The following is a 23,857-nucleotide window of genomic DNA, read 5'->3' on the forward strand; positions in this document are numbered from 1 at the left end:
GTCAGCCACTGAATTCTTAGACACCCCATCCTCAGCTTCTCACTGTGCTTCTGCTATTATTCCAGTTTGCAAAACATACATTTACATGACACATCCAGTCATTTTTGCAGGGCACAAAGCTTCCTGGAGTTATTAATAGCACTTGCCAATTTCCTAGATATTTAGTGCAGTGCCACTGCCTGGAAAACAGGTAGGGTACAAAGCGTGGCAATTACACTTACACAGGCCTTTATGACCATTTCATCTCTGCAAATATTTATCTAACTATATGGTATCATCTCCTGCACAAGACAATAAACTGTAGTATTATATAGTGCTTATTGACAATTAAAAAAGATGATAGTAGATAAAGTGTGTTTATGTTTTTATTGTTGTTACTCACAATATCTGTTATTATTAAGAAAAATTTTTCAGCGCCTTGTAAAATTCTAAAGAAAACACCATTTTTTTGTGCAGCAGCATTCTCCTGCTATATTTGCAATTACGCTCTAACACTGCAACAGTTGTATGAGATCCAGAAAGTAAAATAGACTTTAAGCTAAAATGGTGCTGACTAATCTGTCCCATTGTCCATGCTGTATGAACACATAACCAAGGAAAGCAATTTAGACTTTTTAAAGACCTTGTGCCTGTTCCTGCCCTCACTGAAATCAATGGGCAATCTACCATTAGCTAACTGTAGTTAACAGCGAGGTAAGGGGACGCACGCCTGTCCAGAACAAACCATTACAGGCAGTGTGCTGTCCTAGCCCAAGGGAGAGGCAGAACTCCAATTGAATATAATGGGCCTAAGGCTTCACTTCCCTTATTGCAGGCTGATTAAAGGCTGATAGATAAACACGTTTTAACCTTCTGAGAACCTCTTTGAAAGCTGGAAATTTCTAGGCTAATACAGTTTTTCCCTGCTGCTAGAAAAGCTTTCTGAACTGCCCGTTGACCTGACTTTCTCCTGTTCTCATTCATCCTCCCAGCGTTCATCCTTCTCATTCATCCAGCCGGCATTTCTGCTCCTTTGCCTTCAGCGTCTGCCTTTTACTGCCCTGCTCCAGGAGGGGGCAGGTGAACCATTCCTAAGGGTTTTGCTTGGGTGCAGGTCCACAGTGAGACCTTCCCTTGGATTCTTTTCCACCTGTTCCAGCTGATCATGCCTTATTTTCTCCCTCCCTGCTTCTGTTTTCCCAAGCCACACCTCTCTCTAGAGTCCAAATCTTTCTCATTTTTCTCCAAGTACAGATCTGAAGAGCCCACACTCCCACTTTGCTCAAGGACAATTCTTGTGAACTCCTGTCAGGCCTGCCCTGTAGTGCCTCCTCGGCTCAGTCTCTCCCTGAGCCGCCTTCTCCAGCCCCTCTCTAAGGGGGATCAGTGGCACAAACCTCTGCTTTTGTCAGCAGGCAGAACTAGGTCTTCTGCTTTCTACTTGCTATCTCCTTTCCTCATCCCTAAAGGTCCTTTCTCTGCTCTTACTGCTGGAGTGTGTAAAAGTGTTGCGGGCAGAGTTCAGCAGCTCCAACATCATTCTTTCCCTGTGCCACATGCCTGTAGCAGAGCCAACTCTTCTGCTGCATGTCCTCCCTCGCGGCTGGGGGCTATATTGGCAGTTGAGCAAAGAAGCTGGCTCAGCTGCAGGCTGCTGGCTGGGAGCTCCCGACAGCTCTAACGCTGTTGATTCACCTACAGCCAGAAATTGATCTAGGTCTGCAACAACCAAATGAGGAGACCTAGGGACAGAGGGCCTCTGTCAGCCTTCCTGAGCACGGCCAGGGCTGGGGACGGCTTGCGACTGAAGTGTGGTCACCAGTATAAGCACCCAGGCTGCACAGTTGCTTACTTTAGTGAAATTGTCTCCAAAAGGAGAGAAAGAGAAAGCTTTGGTTAGCAGCAGTAATTACAGGGTACCCTATGGCTGAAATCAATGTCTCCAGATGTAGGATGGGGGAAGAGAGACACATTGATGTCTTCTCTGCTAAACTAATTTGAAATAATTATTATTTCCACCATATTCAACCACATGCAAATCCTGACATAATCTCCAGAGCCCCCTCCAATTACCGCTGTTGATAAAATGGAAACAAGGAGCTTCCACATTTAATGGGAAAGAACATGGCCTTCTGAACCCCAGCACAGTGTTGAAGGTTGGTCTGTTTGCATGCTATAAAGACTTGCTAATTGTACAATGAAGCAAGAAATGAGAAATTCCAATGAGCTTTGTTGCATAAAAGTATAATTGTAGCATATGTCAGCATACTGATACTAGCTTGTTCTAGCTAATAAAAAAAGGGAAGACATAGGAGAAAGGGCTTTAGCATAGCATAAACTAGTGAGCTGTGCCCACGGTCTCTGGAAACCCTGGTGCCACAGTCCAACCCCTAGTGAAAACTGCATACGAAAGCTTGTTTAAGGGCAGCTTCCCCACCATTGTTAGCCCTGCTGGCAGGATTAGCTGGAGGGCTAAGCCAACACGTGTTACAATCCCACCTTGACTTTGCTGTGTAGTCATTTTGCTAAATCCATGACGCCTTTGTAAAACAATATTATCATCTTCGCTGATCGATTTATGGGTAAAGGCTCTCGTTTATAAATTTTGAGGATTTATCACCCTTTGTTGGTGTCTGAGATGGATCAGTGCTGCAGCAGCACAGAGGGGCTGAGGGAAACATTAAACTGCTGCATTGCTTACTCTCGAGGATATTAATGTGTATAAATACAGTTCATTTACATATCTTGTAAACATGTAATGCTCTCTATTAAATTTATCACTGTAAATATCTAAATTAAATTTAATCCATTAAATTTTAAAAGTTATATTAAAAAAAAACTGTAAATGGAGAGCATTGCCAATAAAAAGTAATAACATTGCCACATTTATAATGCTTGAACTGCTTCAGAAGGATGAACCTAATTGGACCAATAGAAACACAGCACCATTTTTCAGAGAGTAAGATTGTCCTAGAAGGGATATAAATATTGCCAATTCATGGTTAGAACTAAAGGCTTTAGGGTTTTGATTTTTACCTGTCTCCTATATAGCCAGCTGTACAGACGCATTTTCCTGTCACGGGATCACAGTGTCCCCCGTTGTGGCATGGACAGTCCTGGCTGCAGTTAATTCCAAATGTTCCAGGCGGACACGGCTGTGCACACACCAGCCCCTGGTAAGGTTGCAGAAAGAGCAATATTTCAGTCAACATTCATAATACAATAAATTTCTATATGCAGCTTGGATATTTATTGTCCTTCTTACTAGAACTAGATCTAAGTGTAGCAGCAATATTTTTTCTGTTTAAGATGGGCTAAAGAGAGCTTCAAAATTCTGCTACCAGAGTAAATGCCTGTCTACCCTATCTCCAGAAGGGATTTTTCTCACCACTGTAGAGTCACTGATAATTCTCTTCTTTGCATCTCCCCTGTAGACTGCAGCTGGGGTGGCAGAACATTCATTGCCCCTTGAATAGACTCGGGAAGGCTTGGGAGAGGTTAAAGGCAACCAGAGAAGGCTACAAAGCTACATATGTGCTGGTGGGTTTTTTGTGAGATAGAGAGTCAGAAAAGTTGTTGGACCTGCCCTGGGTAAGTGTCACAAAGTGAACATTTGGGAAGAGGGGGATTGTTGGAAAAACTGCACTGGGAGGATGAAGTTCTGCTAGTTGTGATAGTCCATGATGATCTCCCCGGTTCAGACAGCCCTGCTGCATCCAACCATGAAGAAGACCAAATCCAGCTGCTGGAGGAGTCCTCTTCTACTCTTCAGATCCCACCTGCTTCATTCCCTCTACTCTCATCCAGCCCCCACACTCAGCTCTTCAAGCAGCACAGAATGGCATCTGCCAGTGCTTTGTCTAAGCCATGGAGGAGGCAGGATGGGAACAACAGGCTGGGATATTTGCAGAAGACCAACAGTGACGACATAGAAGCAATTTGACTCTCCACATCAGCAGTACAGCAGCCTTTTGGCCAGAAGAAGTGATTTTGCAGTAGAATATCTGCCTAATCCCTGAAGACTGGCTTGGTGCATCATCCAACATCCTTCCAGCTCCTTATCCCCAACCTTGGAGCCATATTTCAGTCCCTGACCTGCCTCAACTTCACATCTCGGTGGCCACCTCCTTCCCCCATTTTATGCTCCCAGCCCTCTGCGTTCCTGCCTCTTTATTCCAGTCCACCCAAAGTCCTTGTTGCAGACTCCCTTTTAGTCCTCTCCTTCATTTGGACCCAAATCCCCACGTTTGAGTTATTTCCTCCTTCCTCTCCCTGCTTAACCATCCTTGAACGTGAAGAAAAGACAGACTGTCATTCTTGGTTGTGCACTCTGGCACTGCTGATCAGGAAAGGCAATTACTGGGCAAGCCTCATTCCAGCCGTTCAGCCCCACGGCAGAGGACGCTTACCATGGGTTGTGTCTTTGGAGAATTTATCTGCCAAACTCAGGTGTTTCTCCACCAAGTATCACATAATGTCCCCTGCCAAGTATCAAGGCCTTCCAAGGATTTCCATAGACCTTCTTAGAAGTTGTAGGAATGTTTTTTTATGCGAGCAAACATAAAATCTGAGGCTGGCATCCAGCTGAGTAACGTCAGCCAAAACAAGTCTGGCAGTGCTGCGATCCGAAGATGGGGTCCTGTAATGGAGTATGTTTGGCAACTGTTGCAAGTGGTGCTGCTGCCAGTGCCATGCACAGTGCACAGTGTTTGATAGAAACTGTTTTTCTGTCCCTGTTATTATTTTGTTTTAATCTCTCCGAAGTCTTATTTCCCTAACCAAGCCCCAGGGGCTCTGAGTTTTGAACAAGGCACATATTAGACAAAAACTTATACAAAACATAAAACAGGAACATAATGGCTGCTTTCACTCCTTGGGGGTCTCGCTTAACACTTTGGGAAGTTTAGCAATATCAACAGCCCCAAAGTGGAGAGGCTGCTCTTCATTGGAAGCATAAAACAGATACTTCAAGCCTTTCCTAACCAGTGATAGGTGGCTCCTTGGCTGAACAACAGAGAGGCTGGCCTCAGTTCCAGAACATTCAAATTACAGTGTTAAAAAAATGGTGTCTCTGGACTTGAGTAATACACAACACTATATATCAGAAAATGTAAGTATCCATTTATCTTGATAATAAATACTTTCTCTCTTCACATCTCAAAAGGAACAGGATTTCTATCAACAAATGATGAGAAAGCAATACTCTGTGATGCATCCCCCCGGAGCCAGGAGAATCTTTAGCCATACTTTTTGCATTAATATGTACTAAGGGAATCCAAAACATCCCTCTCTGGAGGATCAAATGTCAGACCAATGTTTTCTGCTGCTTATACATCTAATCAGTAAAGTTCACCCCATCAGCACCTTTTTTAAGGCCCTGATCTCATCAGTTTCTGCTTTTGACATTGTTTGCTGTATTACTACCATTTTGTAGTATAGAAAAGATTTTTTTCTGCTCCATTGTCTCACACCCCCCCATGTTTAAAGTTCACAACAGAAAGAAAAATAGACAAAAATACAAATTGTAGTTGCTTCATAAAGCCCAGAGGCAATGAGAAAGAAGCGATTAGCAGACTGTGTTGTATTAACATGGCACCGTGATGCAGAGCCTTGAGAATGGGATCTGGGACCAAACAGGGTGTGTTGCCAGTGACAAATGTTCTGTCATGTACGGAAAGATTGCTGCTTTCCTGAGCGCGATCTAGTCCTTCAAAAGTGTTACTGAGAAGCACTGTAAATACTAAATTTAACTTCTCTCCCCACTTCCTGAGAGTGCTTGGAGAGTTTAATACTGCAAATGAGAAAGATGTATAGAATTAAATGTGTAAATTGTTAATGAGGCCCTCAAGCAGCCACCCACCAACTCCCACAGCTGCAAAGACACAGAAGTGGAAAAAGTCCAGCATGGTATATGCTGGAAGCCACATTTTGTTGACTAGTTCAACAATATATGCTGATAGCCATCATCCTCTTGGTGAAAAACCTGTGGGACAGTAAAATCTCACAGGACACAGTTCGTACAACTTGTTGTGCTTCTGGGAGAGTCCGCACTGGGTGGGAGGAAGCAGGAGGAAAGAAATATTACAAGTAATAAAAGAACCAGGCTTTGAAGATGGCAGATCCAAGGAAGAACCCAAGAACCGTAGAATTTCCTCCTATTCAACTTATTGCCTCTCCTTGCATATCCCACAGGCAACCGAGCCCCTGAGGGAGCTGAGCTGCTGTTAACAAGCCTGCCCTAGGAAAGGATAAAAGTCTCAGCTCATCCAGCAGCAATAAAATCCAAGTGGATTTGCACTTGTATAAATCCAGGGAGAATTCTCTCCTTCCAACATGATGGTATATTCAATACATATGTGCAGTCTCAAGCCTCAAAATCAGCAAGTAAAATTCCTGATGTCAAAGAAAGACTATCCATGGTGTGAAATAAAATGAATGCTGTCTAGCAATCCCATCTTGCTCGCTCGTTTACAGCCCACTCATGTCTCACTTCCCAAGCCATTCCAACCACCAAGAGTTAAAAATATAGCATGAAAAAATATTTTTTCTCTCCCTGTGTACTGAATTACCAGCTTTTCATTAAAACCCTGGAGAGACCCTTTATACTTAAAATCGCAACATTTACAAGCTGAGTGCTTTTACTTATAATTTCAGTTTCTTTCCCCAGAATACTTGATCTCTCTCTTCAATTTTCAGTTATGCTTGTTTCAAACATCAGTTGTTAACTCTAGGGTTTCTCTGGGGACAGAGCAGCCAACAACACAGTTTTCAGGAAAGTCTCTCTGGGCCACTAAAAATGCAGAGAAGAAACTCCAGGCTGTAAGGAACAGGGCAGAAGTGGGCCAGAATACATGACCACAGACGCTGTGCAGCCCCAGTGCTGTGGTTCTTCTTCAGGGTTTATGCTGCATCCTAAAAGACCTCTAAAAACTTCCTGCTCTATTCCGATATTCTCATATCTCTTTAGTGATCTTTTAACTTTGCAAAAAAAGAGAAAACTCCTGATAAAATACAGGTAAGGAAGAGGACAGCAAAACAACTCAGATTCTCACAAATACTGGCATGCAGAAGATAAGGGGAGGTGAAAAAAATACCCTAAAAATAATATTTTTACGTTAATCACTTTATCGATCACTTCTTAGGGGTAGTGCCAGAATGGACTGATAGGCCCTCAAAAATATTTGAATTGTTTCCTTTATGCTTTAGCGCCAGTACTCTTTAGGAAAGTACCTTTTCTTTGCCTCCACTGAGTGCCAATTGAGGGTAAGGTGCCATATTCTTACTTAAGTTCCTGAAAAGTTTTGCTTGCTTTGTCATTTGAAATGGGATAACATCATCACCACCTTTGCCATGACTGGCCAAGTTAGAGAGACTCTAACTCTCCAGTTAGAGAGAGATTTTCCGTACACAGCTTCCACCAAAAACGATGGGCAGCAGTGTTCTTCTCCCATGTTGCTGCCTGATAGCCACCAGAATCTCATGGTTGGTACTTTTTAACTAAAAGCAGCTGTGTGATCAAACGGAGGCAGCATTTGCTGAACTAATCTAAAGGAACATAAACATCTCTCTCAGCCCTTAAATGTTTCAGCAGGTATAAGGCCCACATCAGAAGCCATAGTTGTATGATGATCTTCAGGGTCTTCCACATATTAAAATAAAAAGTCACAGTACTTGTATGCATTAAAATCCAGCAAGATTGCCAAGAGACTAATTGTCAGACACAGGAAAAATGCCAGGAAACTTAGTACAGCTAAATGGCATGTAGGCCTGCGAGACTTGGCAAACCCCAAGAGAGTTAATTATTACATTATTGATAAAGTTGAGGACTTTTAAAATGCTTGGTCTTGCTTTCTTGACACAAAGGATTAAAGGTTAGGGCAAGTTGCTCTCTCCAGTGCAACCCCTGCTGCAAGCAAATCTATTGCGATCAATGGGAATTTTGCCTGAGTAAGGACAGGAGGCTGAACTGGTCTTTGTGTCCTATGTATAGTCCTGCTTTAACGACTGCCTGAGCCACTGAATTCCCCCTGGCTTCTCCCTCTCCCTCTCTCCTGAAGGGGAAACAGGACAGTGCTTTTGGCAATATGTTGAGCTGAGCTTTGAGCTTTCTGTCCTGCGGGAGGGCAGTGGCTGAGGGTGCAGGGAGTGTTCCAAGGAGCTCTAATTCAGAGACAATTTTTTTGTCTCTTCTCCCACACAGAAGTGCGATGGGTAGTCACTGCTTGGTTTACTGTTCTTTGTTTAACTCTGTGATGGTAGCTACCAGTTGTAGACTGGTGGCCTGTCTGTGTAAGTGCTGTGCACACATAACAAAGGTGGTCCCAGTTTCAGAATTGTTAGAGCCTTGTGACAAGAAATAGCAGATATGCATCACAAGCAGACAGGGAAGGAGTCTGCCGAGACAGTGAACAATTAACTTCCCATTCCAACCTCTAAATGAGGGATGAGTATGAACAAACTACCCACCATCCACCCAGGAGGACAGGAGCACTCTCCAGTGATGTGGTGGCACACTCCGCCGTTCTGGCAAGGGCAGCGCAATTCACACTGAGCTCCGTGGCTGCCTGGGGGACAGCGCTCTTCACACCTTTGTGGACAGAGAAGAAACAAAAACCAAAGAGATCATTTAAGAGAACTTACAGGAAACAGTAAATGAGGAAAATCCACAACACAGGTCATCATGGGAGTCCTTATGCAAATTATGAAACCTCAGTAAGCCTCAGCTGGCATTACCAGTTGGCCAAGATTTCTTTTATTTCTGCTGGGGTTATTTATGTGCCATGGATCCAGTCCTGCGAGGCTGATGCATGTGTGTATTGTTTATGCACATACCAAATTCCACCCATCTCAACAGGACAACTCATATCCATTAAAATAGCCCAGGAAAGTAAGAGTTGTAGGATGAAGCCCTCGGTGTGAATTATGTGACATGGCAATAAAAGAAGCTGCAAACAGAATAAAAGGATGGGATTAAAATGCTTGAAATTTCTCCAGTCACTACTAAATGTTAACATTTTCAGTGTATAAGGGACTGGCAAGAACTCTCAGCATCATTTAAAGGCTATTTAAGCTTGTTGGGTCTCTCTCAGTGCTCATGGGGGGCCAGTGTAAGGCCAGTCCCTGCAAAAACCAGCGTCTCCTACATTTGTACATTGGTGCTTTTCAGCACTGCTTCTTTCTCTAATCCCAGGTTCTGAAACTACAGTAGGTTCTTCCCCTAACGGACTGTCCTCTGATGAGGATGTTCATATAACACATTTGTGGTTGGCCCTGCAAGTACTCACTGCTGAGAAATGACATAGTAATGTCAATGGAACCACTCCTAAGAGTAAGCAGAGTCTTTAACAGTGAGTGCTTCCAGGACTGAGGTCACAAGTCCATGAGGAAATCAGGTACTAAATAAAATATTCAAAAGGCATATCACTTATTTAAGAGGGTTAATGTTGTCTTTATTTTTTACCTTCCCCTTCATGCAGGTCAACAAATAATATTAGACTGCAAAAGTATTAAGTCACCTGTAATAGATCTCCAACCAAATTCAGTGACTAAATTCTCTTTTCCCCTTAAATAATTTTGAAAAACATAATTACTTCTGAAACTACTGAAAGATCTCTAATGAGAACTGATGTTACACTGTGGGCAATTTTAAACAAGAAACTATTGCTTGCTGTCCTAAAATTAATATGCAGATTTTGCAAATCCTACCGGTAAACTTTCAGTGTGGTGGATGGGGATTTAGCTACATGATCTCGTTAAAGTTAATAGGAGTCGCACCGCTAAATCCCTGCTCACTATGCTAAAAATTTACCCCCTAGATAGTAAGCTGATATAGTTAACAGTAATGCTTCCTCAGTTAGATTGAAAGTCAAATAAATTGGGGATGGTAAGTCCCATTTGATACTGCACCGGACTGCTAATGAGTTGAATGTCCAATTGCTTATAAAAACTCAACTGTAATTTGGATTGTATTCACATACTGAAATTAGGAACAGGTACAGTTGTTGTACAAGCTGGAAAATATAATGGATTTTTAAGTTCACTTTAGCACTAAATTTTATTTTATTATGCAGACGGGTATAACTAGCAGTAAAAGAGATTCCCTTTATTTAGTCTCTCTGAAATTTTGTTACCCGATTTCTACAAAGGGAAGTGTGTAATACAGAGATTGTGTAAATTTTGCCAATTACTCATTGCATTAAAAGCGGTCAAAGCAAGGCTGTTAAATGATGTAGAGTAAAATACACCTATCATTGAACTTACAATACCCCCGTGTATCCGGGAGCACAGTGACATTCTCCTGTTTTATGATCGCAGGTAGCTCCGTTGTGACATTGGCATTTAAATTGGCAGCCCTTGCCGTAGCTCCCAGGGTCACAGAGCTCTTCACAGCGCCATCCTCGGTACCCATCGGCGCAGACGCAGGCACCCGTGATGGGGTTGCAGAGAGCCTCATTCTGACACTGGCAGCGGTTGCTGCAGTGGGGTCCCCAGTGCTCGCTATCGCAACCTGGAAAACATACAGTCCTTTACCAAGATGATTAGGAAAGTGCGTCGCAAGCATCTCAGCTCAGCCTCTTCTGCTTAGGTTGGCGAGCAGGCAGTGGCTCTGTTAATACCAGGAACTTGCTAAAGGGCCCTCAAACTTTCTAAAACTACCCCCCTGATCCAGGAATGTTCTTTAGCATGCAAGGAGACAACAGCACGAGTTATAGACCTAAATTTGAGGACTTGTTTAACACCTTTATTGGATCAGGACCTAAATCTTTTAATATCCTGTTTCTTAGTGCTCTTAGATAGCTGGAAGGAATGAATTTATAGTGGCGTTAGATGCAGAGAATCACATCCTGACTGCAGTGTAGTTAATGGCAGGTAGTATTGCCAAGCAAATCCTCTAGGTTTAATAATGTCATCAAATATTGTTTCTTTGCACTGTTCCCATAAGATAATAAATACGATAATCTAAAGAAGACTTTCTCCTTTGGTGTTGCTTTTTTTTGTTGCTGTTTTTTTTGGCTTGTTTTTGTTTTGTTTTGTTTTGTTTTCTGGAGCAAAGAGATGGTAGGGAAGAAAATAACACTGGAGATGGGGTTTCATGAGGCTGCTTAAACCAGGCTTAGGGATGAAGGTACGGAGTGTGTATGTCAGGTAATTTCTGTGCTAGTAACAGTATGTACTAGCATTACAGAAGGGCCCCAGACCTTACGGCCATCGACACAGCGGGGAGGTTCCCTACTGAGTGCATTAAAGCACAGTGAGAACCCTTCACACGACAATCCTGCCTGATCCCTTCTCCTTGTTTGTGGACCATACACAGGATGAGAGAGGGAAGTCAGCACTACAGAAACAGTTTGATCCCGATTTGCTATAGAAACAGCAAACAGCACCTGCAAAACACCCGTTTAAGATGTACAGATACTAAACAGACAGCTCAACGCGAACACCCAGAGATTAAGGTTTCCTCAGTAAATGGTCAGTGGAAAACGAAGGATTTCTTCAGTAGTCCTACCCTCCGCTCAGTAGCCTTTAAATCTAGTTATGTCAAGGGTGAAGAAAATCATCTTTCTATTCAGAATAGAGTTGCTGGCAAAATCCCTGGTAAAGACACAGTTACAGATCATTTTCCAGGTACAGCTGGTTGTGCTCAGAGAGCTGGTTTCAATTATGCCAACAACTCTTCTGCTAGTGTAAAATCCACTGCCATGCAGGAAACGAGGGCGTAATCCCAGCAGCAGAGCTGTCTTCACCAACTCTTTTATTTGCAAACACGTAAACTAATCCCCAGGTGACACTTGTTGCTTCTCAGGCCTGGATCTGTTTCCAGACTTAGCAAGGTAAATGTAAAGCCTACTTAAGCCTGAAGCTCTTGTCCTAGAAATTTCATAGCCCTCACCTTCTACAGCACATGGCTATAAACCCACAGCAGACAGCTATATCTATCAGTTCATTTCAGCGATCTTTTTGTCCTTCTCCTTGAGAAGCGGAATACTCATTGGTCAGTCTGAGGATACTCAGCAGAAAAAGAAGAGAAAGAGACTTTACTCAACTAGAATTGCTGATTACCAATTTACAAACTCGTGTTTCTTGAGCAACATTATTAAAGGCCAAAATAAACCCATGAGAAGACAATTCCAGGGTCTCCAGAAGGATCTGCAGGGTCTTACAGGATGCACGTTCAGAGGGAGATGGGTTTGTGTCCTGCAGAAAGCAGAGCATGCAACCTACCCCGGTGCATAATCCTGCTTGTGCCTCACACGAGATATTTTACTGCTTTGCCTCATTTTTCCCACAGCTGTAAACAGGGATGATAGTTCCTCACTAACACTGCTGGGAGCCGAGCAAACAAAATCTTACTCTTTATAAGTCTTAAATTATTACTGAGAATCTGTGGAAAGAGATGATCTATCTTTATTTCACATAGACATTCGCTAAGACTCTGTAAGCCTTCTGGGGCAGGGAGCAAATCTGCTGGAGCTGATGGAGTTTCCCAGCAATTTCCGTTCCAGAAACACTGATTTGTTTTCCGCAGAACTTGAATGCCAAGGGATGCAGTTCTGCACCACCACAAAGGGTACAAATCTGAACCACGCAAGCACAGCCGATAGCCCTTTGCATGGGGAAGTGGAATGCAGGAATCAAAATTAACCCTGCCTGCTTCAGGGACTTGATTCCTACCTTGCTGCTCCTCACATTAAAGCTCTGACTGCCAGAGTGTGGGCTGCTCTGGGCTGATATAATTCCAGCTGCAATTAATTTGCTTAATATGAATAAATAACACTCATTAGAAGATGTGACTTCTATCCTTGGTCTTCCATGTCTCAGGTGAGTGCTCCAATCATCAGATTTGTCTGCTTGGTTTTTGTTTTTCACTTTGAAAGAAAGTGAAGGAGAAAGCAAACCTTTGATGGGAAGGGAAAACCATTTCCCATTGTCACCTCAAGCATCTTGTTTCATATTTACACTGTCTGCCCTAAACACCACTCCTTTTATGTAAATCAATCTTATTTGAACACTTATTTACTATTTATAGTTGGTCACATGCTTGCTTTCTCTCTGTACCAAATTTCACTCCACAATCTAGCCAAAGGGAAGAGCAAAATACTGAAGTAAAGAGCAGAAATTCCTCTAATTGCTTGTAAAATCATAAAAACCCAAATCTGGATAATAAAAGAAGCCTGCAGTGACCAGAAAACCAGCTGGCAGTTAGATTTTTCCAAAGGCTTCTAAGTACAAGTCATCAGTGAGCACACATTGTAACATTCAGTATGTTTAGCTCAAAGTAGCTAGCCAAAATGTTTTAATTATCTATGAAATAAAACAGCTTGGCATACCAGATAGCTACTAAGAATGTGAATTTCATGGGGATTTATTAGGGAGAGGACATAAAAATGAGGATTAAAGTACATCTGAATGCTCATGAAAGACACGGAAAAAAATAGACTTACGGAAAGATGGGGCTTGTACCGGGCCTCATTGACAATGCCTGACACAGCCTTTGCACTTATCAGGCTCCTTTTTGTGTTCCTAAAACTGCAAGCACGTTTTGACTACAGTTCTCGAAATGGTTTGAAACCCAAGTAATAGCATGTGTGTATACCCAAGGTGAACATAGTATGTGTGTATAGCCAAGGTGAACATCCCGTTGTCTCCCTAGTGACGGGATCATATACACACAATGACAAGTTGGCCTCTTCTAGATTTAAGTCTTTACCTCAGATGGTAAAGATTTTCTGCTTTTAGCTATCAGTTCAAGCCCTATACATGTCACAATGAGCAGAGCCATTTAATGCAGTATCAATTCATCCACTGCTGATTAATTGCAAAGGGAATTGAGTGAAAGTCATTGGCAGTGTCTTAGTGTAAAATTTGTGATAATGAAGTATTGTCCTCACCCGATTTTACACTGCAGTAATCTCACACGAAAATAAGATCTTTGTTGTTCAAAGTTTATCAATTCCTGTTGGTTTTCTTTTCCCCTTTCTTTTAAGTCCCATATTGCAGCGACAGACTATGGAGTTGCAAGTAAATTCTTTACCTATGTGATTTCATTGGGACATTATGTGATATGTATATTGTGATAACTCCTGGATCTGGACTGTGGTACCTTCTGTACCTTTACAAAGGCAGGCAGATACAGAATTGATAAGCTAAATCCAAGTGCTTATTCATACAAATAATTCCACTGAGCTCAATCAGACCACTCGTGTGTGAGACTTCTCAAGTGCATAACTAGCTATGGGATTGGGATCTAATAGTTCCATTAGAAAATTAAAAAACAGAAGAAACCAAAGACTTTGGCAACCAAGACATTTCTTCTATGCACATCAGTATGGCAAATCCTAGCTGGTGTGTGATAGTGATTCCAGTTTCTGAGATCCAGGGCAAAGCAGCCTCAGAGCCACGGCAGCCCGCTGCACTTCAGGATCGTCAGCACCACTTCTCCTATGGGCACAGAGAGGCCATTTTAAAATACAACCCAAGCCTAGCACAGTTTAATCCTGCTCTTGTTGATAGCCTCTCTGTGTTACCATAATAGAGATAAATAATAATAGCAACAACATGTGAACAGAAAGCTGATTAAAGCTTACACAAGAGCTACACTGTAAATGCATATGCCATTAAAAATGTCAAAATGATACAGAGACTTTAACTATACCATCAATAAGAAAAGCAACCTGAGAGTGGTGATGTCAGGGAGGTACAAATGCTCCCTTTAGACTGCACGTGTGGATGTCAATACCATGAGAGATGAGTCTGAAATAGCTAGCGTTCTCTTGGGAGACGCTACATTAAAGGGAGCTGCCATATTTCAGGTCACGTGCTAACGTTCCCTGGCAAACGTGCTAACTTATCACTTTTTCTCCTTTGAAAATATGACTAGAGATTAATTGCCACCAATAAAAATGAATATAACTCTGTAAAGGATGATGCTGGGTGCCTAACCATAATTACAGTTGTCTGCATACGGTAGTATGACAGGTGAAAGATTCACCCCTCTGTGGAAACCTTGCTCAATACAGCACAAGTGTTTTCTTCTTCTCTGCATCCCTACCCCCAGCCCGAAGCCTCAATGGCTTGTTGAAGTGAGGGCTAATTACAGCAGGCTCTGCATATCCGCCGCTATAGTTGCGCATGAGATCCTGTTACCAATTCTGTCCTGTTAAATACACAAGGAGGACACATTGGAAGTGCTGCTTCGCTCCCAAATGGCTGTTTTCCCCTCTAGGAACGATGAGTGAATTGCTGTGTTCTGGGTCAATGGAGTTACCCAGTATTTAGTGCAGCAGCACAAGTTGGACAAAGATGAAGCAAACACACAAGTTTGAAAATTTATCAGATAAATAAAAGGACTTCCAAGGAAGGGACGACATTTATCAACTGACTTATCCCAACAAGAGAGAGTCAAAAGTGCTCTTCCAGCGTTTTTCCATCACTGCACAGATACACTATTCATATGAAAACTGCACCTCCTGTCACAGCAGCACCAGAACCTGTGGTCTTAAGGTCCGTGCTTATTTTGTTCTCATTCGCATAAGCCTGCACGTGTCTTTTTTATAGCTGGTGGCCAGTCCTGTGTTCTAGGTGTGCAAAGTCAGTGGGATATTCATAAACATTCTGCAGAAGGCACAGCTGAAAAAAATCAAGTGGTTTCTTTTCTTAGCCTAAGGACACAGGACCATATTTGGCTGATGGTGAGCTTCAATTAATCCACGCTTTAAAAGCACTTTCTGCAAATTTGGTAAAGCAAGAATGTAGCTCATAGTCAATAATCAATATTCTGCAATATTTCCGACTTCAGTTTGAAATGCTTAAATGAGATACTAGCTTTTAAAAATGCAAACAGGAAATAAAATTAACTTACTAAATCTAGGAGGACATAGTTTAAGATAGATTATTTTAGAATTTACTTCAAAATTAGGGCTAGATTCTCCCTTTGATACAACTGTACCGCTGTAGAATGATTATATGAATACCAATTAAGGTGAAATGCAGCCCGAACTCTGGGTGGGCTTTTTTTTTTGTCTAGTTCAGTTTTGGAATCTGACTGGGTTTTAAATCTTTGGCCCAGCTAATGCAAAGCAGGCAAAGAAACAGCAAAAGCTAAAACATATGCCTGGATGTAGTGAACAGAAAATTAAAATAATCAATTAGCTTTTTATTCCCTGCACTTAGCCCAATAGGAAAATTATAGTCCCTGTATTGAGCTGATGTCTACTCACTGTACAAACGTGATTCATTTTGGCACAGTTCAACACCTTTGGAAACAGAAGCCAAGCCTGCAATAGGTTTGAAACAAGGTCCATGAAGAGGGAATCCCCTTACAACGACAGTTCACATCACTTTGTGTTTGGCTCTGAGCAGCGCCCAGTCCCTCACGTGCTGGCACCGCAGGTAATACCGATACACTTCTAAAGGCGTGAGCCTGTATATTGAAAAATCACTCTCTTACCTGCTCGATTCGAAACCGAAAAAACGGTTTATCTTACGTTTACCCTCGGAATTTCTAACGCATGTTTGTGGATGATGGCTGGCCTCAAAACAACCCAGATTTTCAGAAATTCCCTTCGAAAATGTTCTTACAAATGCTAAGAGACCAACATTCTAATTCTGTGATTTCAGAATGAGGAAACCTCATCCGTACAACAGGCGCACTGGTGGTACAGTCAGATTAAGCCACGCTGCTCAAACTGCAGCCAAGTTTCTTCTTCATAACACTATCAAGATACCGATAATCTACCATGCAACCACATGTCTTGCTCAGGTCTTACAAATGAGAGAGGTCCCATCTGTCAAAGCAACAAATAGGTTGGATTTCTGTAAATAAATACTTTCTTGGGGGACAATGAAGTTAATAGATTTTAATAAATAATCCTGCTCCAAATATAATTTAGATTATCTGAACTGGGTCACAGCCAGGTAGTTGTTCATTTTGCACTCTAAGATGGTTTGTGCGGTCCCTGATAACTTCTCTGTTACGCAGAATTTACCATCTCCAGTTTCAGCTTCAGGCTCACTCAATCTATTGGTTTGAGGAACAGAGGAAAGAGAATTTTAGCTTAAATCAGTAAGCTAAAGCAGTAGGTTTTGCTTGTTAAAGTACATTTTTATATCCTTTTCACCGACAAGCTGGGACACCTTCCATGTACAGAGCAATAGCTTGAAATCTGGCAGCGCGCTGTCACACACCCAGGGGTGTGCTCATGTGTCCCCGGTGAAAATCCACCTGTACCTGATCAAACTATAAAAAATGCAATTTTCAGACACTCAGTGCCGCCTCTGGATAATTCATTACCTACATTCCTCAAAGATTTCATCTGTATTAAAAGCAATCTGCAATTAAAAGCTTCAGGGGCTTAGCTGGACTTCTCTTACAATTATTCCTAGTAGCAGCCATGGGCCACTGGCTGTTTAATCTCCATGTAGTAAGTGGTCCACGGAGAGGGTGACAGCCTTCTACTCTTAGTCCATTACCCACATGTCAGAGGTTTGTTCTGGTCCGTGCTGATGAACTGTCTGTATATCAGCTTGCTGACATTCTTGAAGTGATTTTTCATATTCTCCAGTTGCTTTTTAAGGAAAAACAAACAAGCCCGGGAACATTACACATAAATAAGGCATTCGACTTATGAAGCTGGTGTCACAAAAATAAGAAACTGTCAGATTAAAGGTTGGAAGTGCAGCAGTAATTCAGTATTTGAGCCTATGAATTATGATATTTTCTTTAATTATGTGAGCACAGGCTACTGTTTACATGCCCTGGTATTTTCTGTCTCCTGAGCTTGTAGCTTTGCAGCCTTAAGGTTCCTAAACATGGGTTTCTGTGCAACGGTGGATGCACTAGCATCTTTATCTCCAATGCCAGACTTCCAGTCACAGCATACACAACTATAATGATGAAAATGCCTGTCCCCATGTTTATGTCTCTAAGACTGCCCAGAGAATATATTTTGCATACGTAAATATGCATTTGTAAAACTATCCACCCAAGTGGCAAAAACCTGAGGTTAATCTGAGGCCGGCAGAATTTGCAGTCAATCTCATTTTCCAAGTTCATAGATCAGTCTTCATCAGATAGAAAGGAAAAGATGGGAAAGGAACATCAGCCAAATTTTCCCGAAATGGATAGATTATTACTCACAGGAGGACACAAATCTGATTTTGTGTTTGTTTTTTTTTTTTCTTTTTTTTCTTAGAGACAGGAGAACAGCTTTTCATCCTTCAAGAAAGATGGTACTGATTCTCTCTGAAGTTCATTGTCTGAATCAGATAAGAAACATGTGGCTGATTTAGGTCATGATTTAATCTCAGATGATGATCTCATTAGTCATTGACTCTCCAACATGTGGTACCTAATTCAATCACAGCACTTTAGAGACCCTGCAGTTTATTTAGTACCCTCTGAGGAAACATTTTCTTTCCAGAGTAATCCTTGTTTAAAGAACATTCCTGCAGTATTCTGTAGAATGCTTAGAACAGTTACCTAGTTGAACACTTTTATTTTGGATAAATGAAAACAAAATCACTCTAAGTCAAAGAAAAGTTGAGTATTTGGATGTCAGCCTCATCAAATCCTGTAATGAACTCAATATATTTTGGAAGCAGCAAAATGGGAGAAGCAGCTTCTACTCTTGACAGATATCAAAGTGTTGTGTTTTCAGAATTTCCATCATGAGCTATTTTGACACAGGCTTCAAAAGAAGTGAAAATTAGAACACAAAAAAAATCTGAGAATATTTCCTATTTCTTTTGTAGAAATTACTGCTCGGTTTAATGAGCCCTTAACTCTACTGACACTCTAGATGTTACAAGGAGTTTAAAATCATGAAACGCTTCATAAGGGAGCGACAACGTTCTGTACAACACTGGTGGCTTGTCTTCTCATTATATTTTTTTTAGAGAAGATGCTGCATTCTTTAAAATGTTTTTTTAGTGTCATATTAATGGGAGGCAAAGTCTGTTCTTTAATTAGAATTTTACTGTGGTGAATTAAAAAATACATGGGCAGAGTATCAGGAGCCTAATAAAACTAAATGAAGATACTATCTTGCCTCTGTATGGAACCCAGCAGTCTTTGCTCAGGCAAAACTTCCATCAATACTTCATTATTATTGTCTAGGATGGGATTGTAATAATAAGATCTGCAAGTAACTCACTTCCAAATTCTGTCTTCCAACTGGGTAAAACATTCTCTCTCTTTCTCAACATGTATAATGGACTTTAGATGTTTTCATTGATTCTATAATAAATTTGTCCTGTAATGCCTCTGCACAGAAGTCCTACCAGTTTTGCCTGCAACAAGAGGTAGAAACTCATTTGGATATGCTTAAACCTCGGCAGGACAGGTACAGAGGAAGAGACCAAGCATCCTTCAACAAGGCAGTGTTGGCTTCGAAGAGGGGCTGAGGAGTGGCGGCAGCAGCATTGTTCTGAGGAGATTCAAAGAAAATTACGCAGACATAGAGAGAGGCCTTTGTCACTGGAGATTGGGAGCTGTTGATACAACATCTGTGCCTGGTGTGAATCAGTTCAAAGGCTTACAAAAAGCTACGTGCAAGTAACTACATACGGCTACTTGCCGTTCTAAATAGTGTATGGTCTTTAGCTGAGTGCTTAGCAAGGCAGAGGTGTGGGAGCAGAAACAAACCCTCTTCCCTTTCTCAGTTCATTAATGCCAGTTGTCTCTGATTCAGTTTAGAGCAGATCCATGGGGCCAGTCAGGCAACTGCAGTGGGCTAGCCGTGCTGGGTGCCCTTCAGTCACATCCTCATCAAGCTCCCTGCAACTGGGCAGGAGAACAGTGTCCTTCAACTGAGGAATCTGCCTTGCTGAAAGTAATCTGATCTGACCACTAAAGTCACCTTTCCACCTTCTGTGACTGCAGAGCGGTGTTAACTGCATAGGATCGAGTGGGATCAACCCCATTTGGCAAAGCTCTCAGGGAGATGTGCTCAGCTCTTTATTTTTCACAGCACATAAACTGAGCATCGGAAGGTCACCCTGCTGATGTTTTGCCAGATACGCAATATACCTTTATTTGCAGTTAAAGCCGTGCTTAAAGAAGAAAATCTTCTTGTCACTAAAATGGCAAGCATTAGAGAGCATGTTCCTTTCATTCCCATTCACACGCAGGGATGTATGTGTCCCTTCGCCTTCGACTGCGTAGGTCAGCACGCAAATTGACACGAGCAAAAAAATTGGCCAATCGGTGGATAAAATGGTACGATCAAGATAAGCATATGGAAGAAATGCTACAGCTAGCTAGCCAGCTTCAAATTATACCATAAAGATTCACCTTCAAGGGGACGTATAAGCACATCCCTCCTGCATAACATAACACAAGACGAGTACTGACTCATCAGTCATTTGTAAGGTCGTCAATAAGCAATTTATTTTATTGCACTGATATCGAAACCCACAGTAAACACTGTGGATTGTGGGACTTGCTTTTATTTCAACAGTTAGCTGTAGAGTAAAAAGAACCACATCTGCCCCTTTGCCACAGTCCATCCTAACACCTGCTACCTGTGCACTGCTTTTCAGCCACATAATATCAGCTTAAAGGGTGTTCTGCCCCAGCAACCGAATCCAGGAAAAAAATCTTAGCTTCTCTAGTGTGAATTCTGTTACCTAAGACTTTGGGAGAGAATTAGAGCAGCAGAAGGCCTGGTGGCCTTTGAAGTGGGGTTGTCTTTTATATCTAAAACAGTTCAAAGGCTTACAAAAAGCTATGTGCAGGTATCCGCGCAAGCTACTTGCTGCTCTTTTCTTCTAGGCATACTTGGATTTTCACATGGCTCTTTAACGTTACCTAATGTCTTCAAGATATCTTAAATACACTGCTGTCATTCTCTTAAAAACCATTAATAGTAATGTCCCTTTCAGGCACATAAAAAGAAACAGTTTTTTAAAAAAATCTTGCCCTGTGTAACCCAGTAAAAACTAGAATGTTCACTCATCAAAACCACATTGTGAGACTCAGCACAGTCTTTGCAAAACCTTTCTTATATTTACCAACAGAAAATAGCAAGTCTGAAACCATTGGAAAAAAAAAAGTAAAAATACTGAAATACTAGAATATTATGCCACCTTTTCAGGTCACTCAGGCACTGAGATGTGGGATGTTCTGTTAATAAAGAGATAACCAGAGAGGTAGACAAATACTGCGTAGCTTAAATACCAGGAGTCAAAGCACTCATGGCTCGAAGTGGGCAGCGGCTGGCAGAGGGCACCCCCCCCAGCACCAGGAGACTTTTACGCAGTAAAATCCCAGTGTCCCTAAAGCAGCTCCTTAGACTGCAACACCGCTGCAGCTCCTCTGCACCACTTTCGTTTAGGATGCTAATGCTGAGAGAGCAAAGCAGCCACAGGTCTTGTAACCTGATCCAGCAGTTTGTACTCACATCGCAGCCAGCGACAAAATGCACAAGCCCCAAGTGCTGAGCAGAAAATAAAGAAGACGCCACTGCCTGTCTCCCTCTGGCTTCCTCTACATGTTGGTAGGGCTTTGGTTTCATTCTGGAGAGCTAGGCAGGGAGATAAAGTCTTGTCTCATAAATTATTGAGAGTGGATGTCTAAACCTTGATATTTTATTTTGACTTCTGAACATGTTCAAATGTTGTTCACAGAAGCATAAATTAATGCCAATTTCTAAACCAGAAGTTGCTCTAAACTGGGAAATGAAATTTTTTGTTATGATGTTAAAAACAGACAATTCTTAAACTGTTTTACATTTTGAAAAACAGGATGATCAAAACTGTTCATTCTCACAATTGGTTACGGGTTTGCTGAACTGAAATGTTTTGACAAAACCACAACCATATGGAAGCCCGTGCTTTCGGAACAGTTTCACCCATTGTGGATTACTGCATTAAGCAATCAAGTATCAGGCAGGCAGAAAACAGTAAATCATCACTCCACTTGTTTTTTCCTCATTGTTTACAAACAACGTGCTAGTGCCTCCAGCATTATCAGGGGGTCAGCTTCAAAGAAACCAGGAAAATTTACACAGCAGCTCGAGCTCCCGGCTCTGCTGTGTCAGTTCTTGGAGGTTCAGTCTCACTTCTAGCAGTCCGAGAAACTGCCTATGTGAAACAGCTTTCTCTCTGGATTAACTTAATTTCTCTCTTTTTTAGTCACAACTGCTGCTGAAAAGTAAAAAGCAAACAGACATACGTGACTTCCTGGCTGGATGGCAGCAGGGAAGCGAACGGGATTTTGCTGGAGGAGAACACAGCATCTGTGCATTAGGGTTTTTAAACGCCAGATTCCCTGTAAGGTTCAGATCTCTACATTTTCCTGGTGGCAGCAGAGCTATATTTTAAAGCACCACAGGAGAAAGGAGAGGTTTTCAGACAAGACCATCATCAAAATTGTCCAGTGCCCATGCCGTATGGTGCCCATCACAAGCATCTTGGACTCAATCCAGTGCCCCTTACAGCCAGGGAATATCTTTCCGTTGACTGTAATGGTCTCCAATAGGGGCTGGCCATCGTGGGTTAAGTTAGTGCCATCTGAAAAATGACATTGATGCCACAACTTTTATGTTTCCTTTGCTAAGCAAGGTTCTCTGCTCACTTCTGAATATCTGAGCAGAGCAAACACTGCACGCGCACACCAAATATTAAATAATCGATGAGAAGAAAATGACATGACCCCAAAGCAGATCGTTTTCCTTGCTGATAAACAGGAACCACCCAGGGAAATGTTGAGCACCGCCTGATGCTTGTGTAGACGGTGATTGTGTAGTAGATGGTGATTTAGGAGTGCTGCTGACACACATACACAAATCTGATGACACAGGAAATTAGCATCCGTTCGTCTCCCTCACCCCCCCCCCCCCTTTGGAAGAATTTACTAAATATAGCTCACCCTTTAAATATTTAAGGATATCTGCAGAATGTTGTTGTTTTTGAAAGGGTTCTTTCCTGACTGGATTTTCCTCATCAGGCTTAGTAATCAAGTTGTTTTATTTGGAATGGATAATTATTAGTTGAATAATTAATTATTCAGAGTACCTTACTGAATAAAATTGTGCTGATATAATAAAAAAATGACAATATGCAACAATTTGGGTTCTAAATTGTGCAATAAGATCAAAATGTGTAGGTTTTTTTTGCACATTTGATAGAATTGCCTCCATCATCAAAGTCCCATACAAACACTGACTAATTCTCATGGTCCATTTATAAGCTAGAAAATACATTTTATCACCATTTCATAGAAGGGAAACTGAGACAGTCAAATTACATTAAACTACAAAGCTACCCAGAATGTAAGTGGTAGCACTGAGATAGAACAGCTCCAAGTTCTAAAGTCTAAATTTATGCTATAAATACTTTATAGTATATTTCTTCACTACATTTACAATTCTGTGCTGAATTAAACACATGAAAAATTATTCTTTTATGTAAAGAAAGATTAATTTCTAAAGTATTTTTCTGTGTCTTATCAGTAATAGTGTTTAAAAAGTGTAAACTTGGTACAAACAACATCACTGGTATGCAAACTGAAGTGGCACATGGCTTGGTGCAGGACTTGAATGTCCTGGGGAAGGCACCCAGCCAAGAACCCCCGCTACCTCCCCATCAACATTGTTTCAGCCAGTTCCAGCTCGGCAAGTGACACTAAGTGACACTCAGGCCGCATCTGCACAGCATTCAGCAACGTGACTGCGGCATGCACAGGCCTATTGAGCTGGCTGTAATCCAGCTCTGTCAGGCAAGGAGAGCAGTGAAGCTTCAGCAATGTTGTCTTTAACACGGGCTGGGCAAGAATCACCTACATACCCGTGTTGACGACTTCGCCGGTAAAAGCCCTCGCTACCCTTGGCTTCGCTAGTACCGGTAATTGAAAAGGCTGGGTAGAAATAACAGGGCTGTC

The 23,857-nt window shown here is 41.9% G+C and overlaps 1 protein-coding gene across 1 annotated transcript in view; it reads right to left on the bottom strand.

Annotated features, from left to right (window-relative positions):
* The window catches only part of MEGF11 (multiple EGF like domains 11), a 238,761-nt gene that overhangs the window by 93,567 nt on the left and 121,337 nt on the right, over nt 1-23,857 (bottom strand). Inside the window, exons 8-10 of the mRNA XM_087745188.1 lie at nt 10,240-10,486; nt 8,446-8,566; nt 3,016-3,152 (exon numbers count right to left, since the gene is read on the bottom strand). Coding sequence (XP_087601314.1) covers nt 3,016-3,152; nt 8,446-8,566; nt 10,240-10,486 — 505 coding nt within the window. The remainder of the gene's footprint in view (nt 1-3,015; nt 3,153-8,445; nt 8,567-10,239; nt 10,487-23,857) is intronic.

The sequence above is a fragment of the Nipponia nippon genome, unplaced genomic scaffold, assembly GCF_047370975.1.
Source record: "Nipponia nippon isolate SJK-2023a ecotype South Korea unplaced genomic scaffold, ASM4737097v1 scaffold_9, whole genome shotgun sequence".
Lineage (NCBI taxonomy): Eukaryota > Metazoa > Chordata > Aves > Pelecaniformes > Threskiornithidae > Nipponia > Nipponia nippon.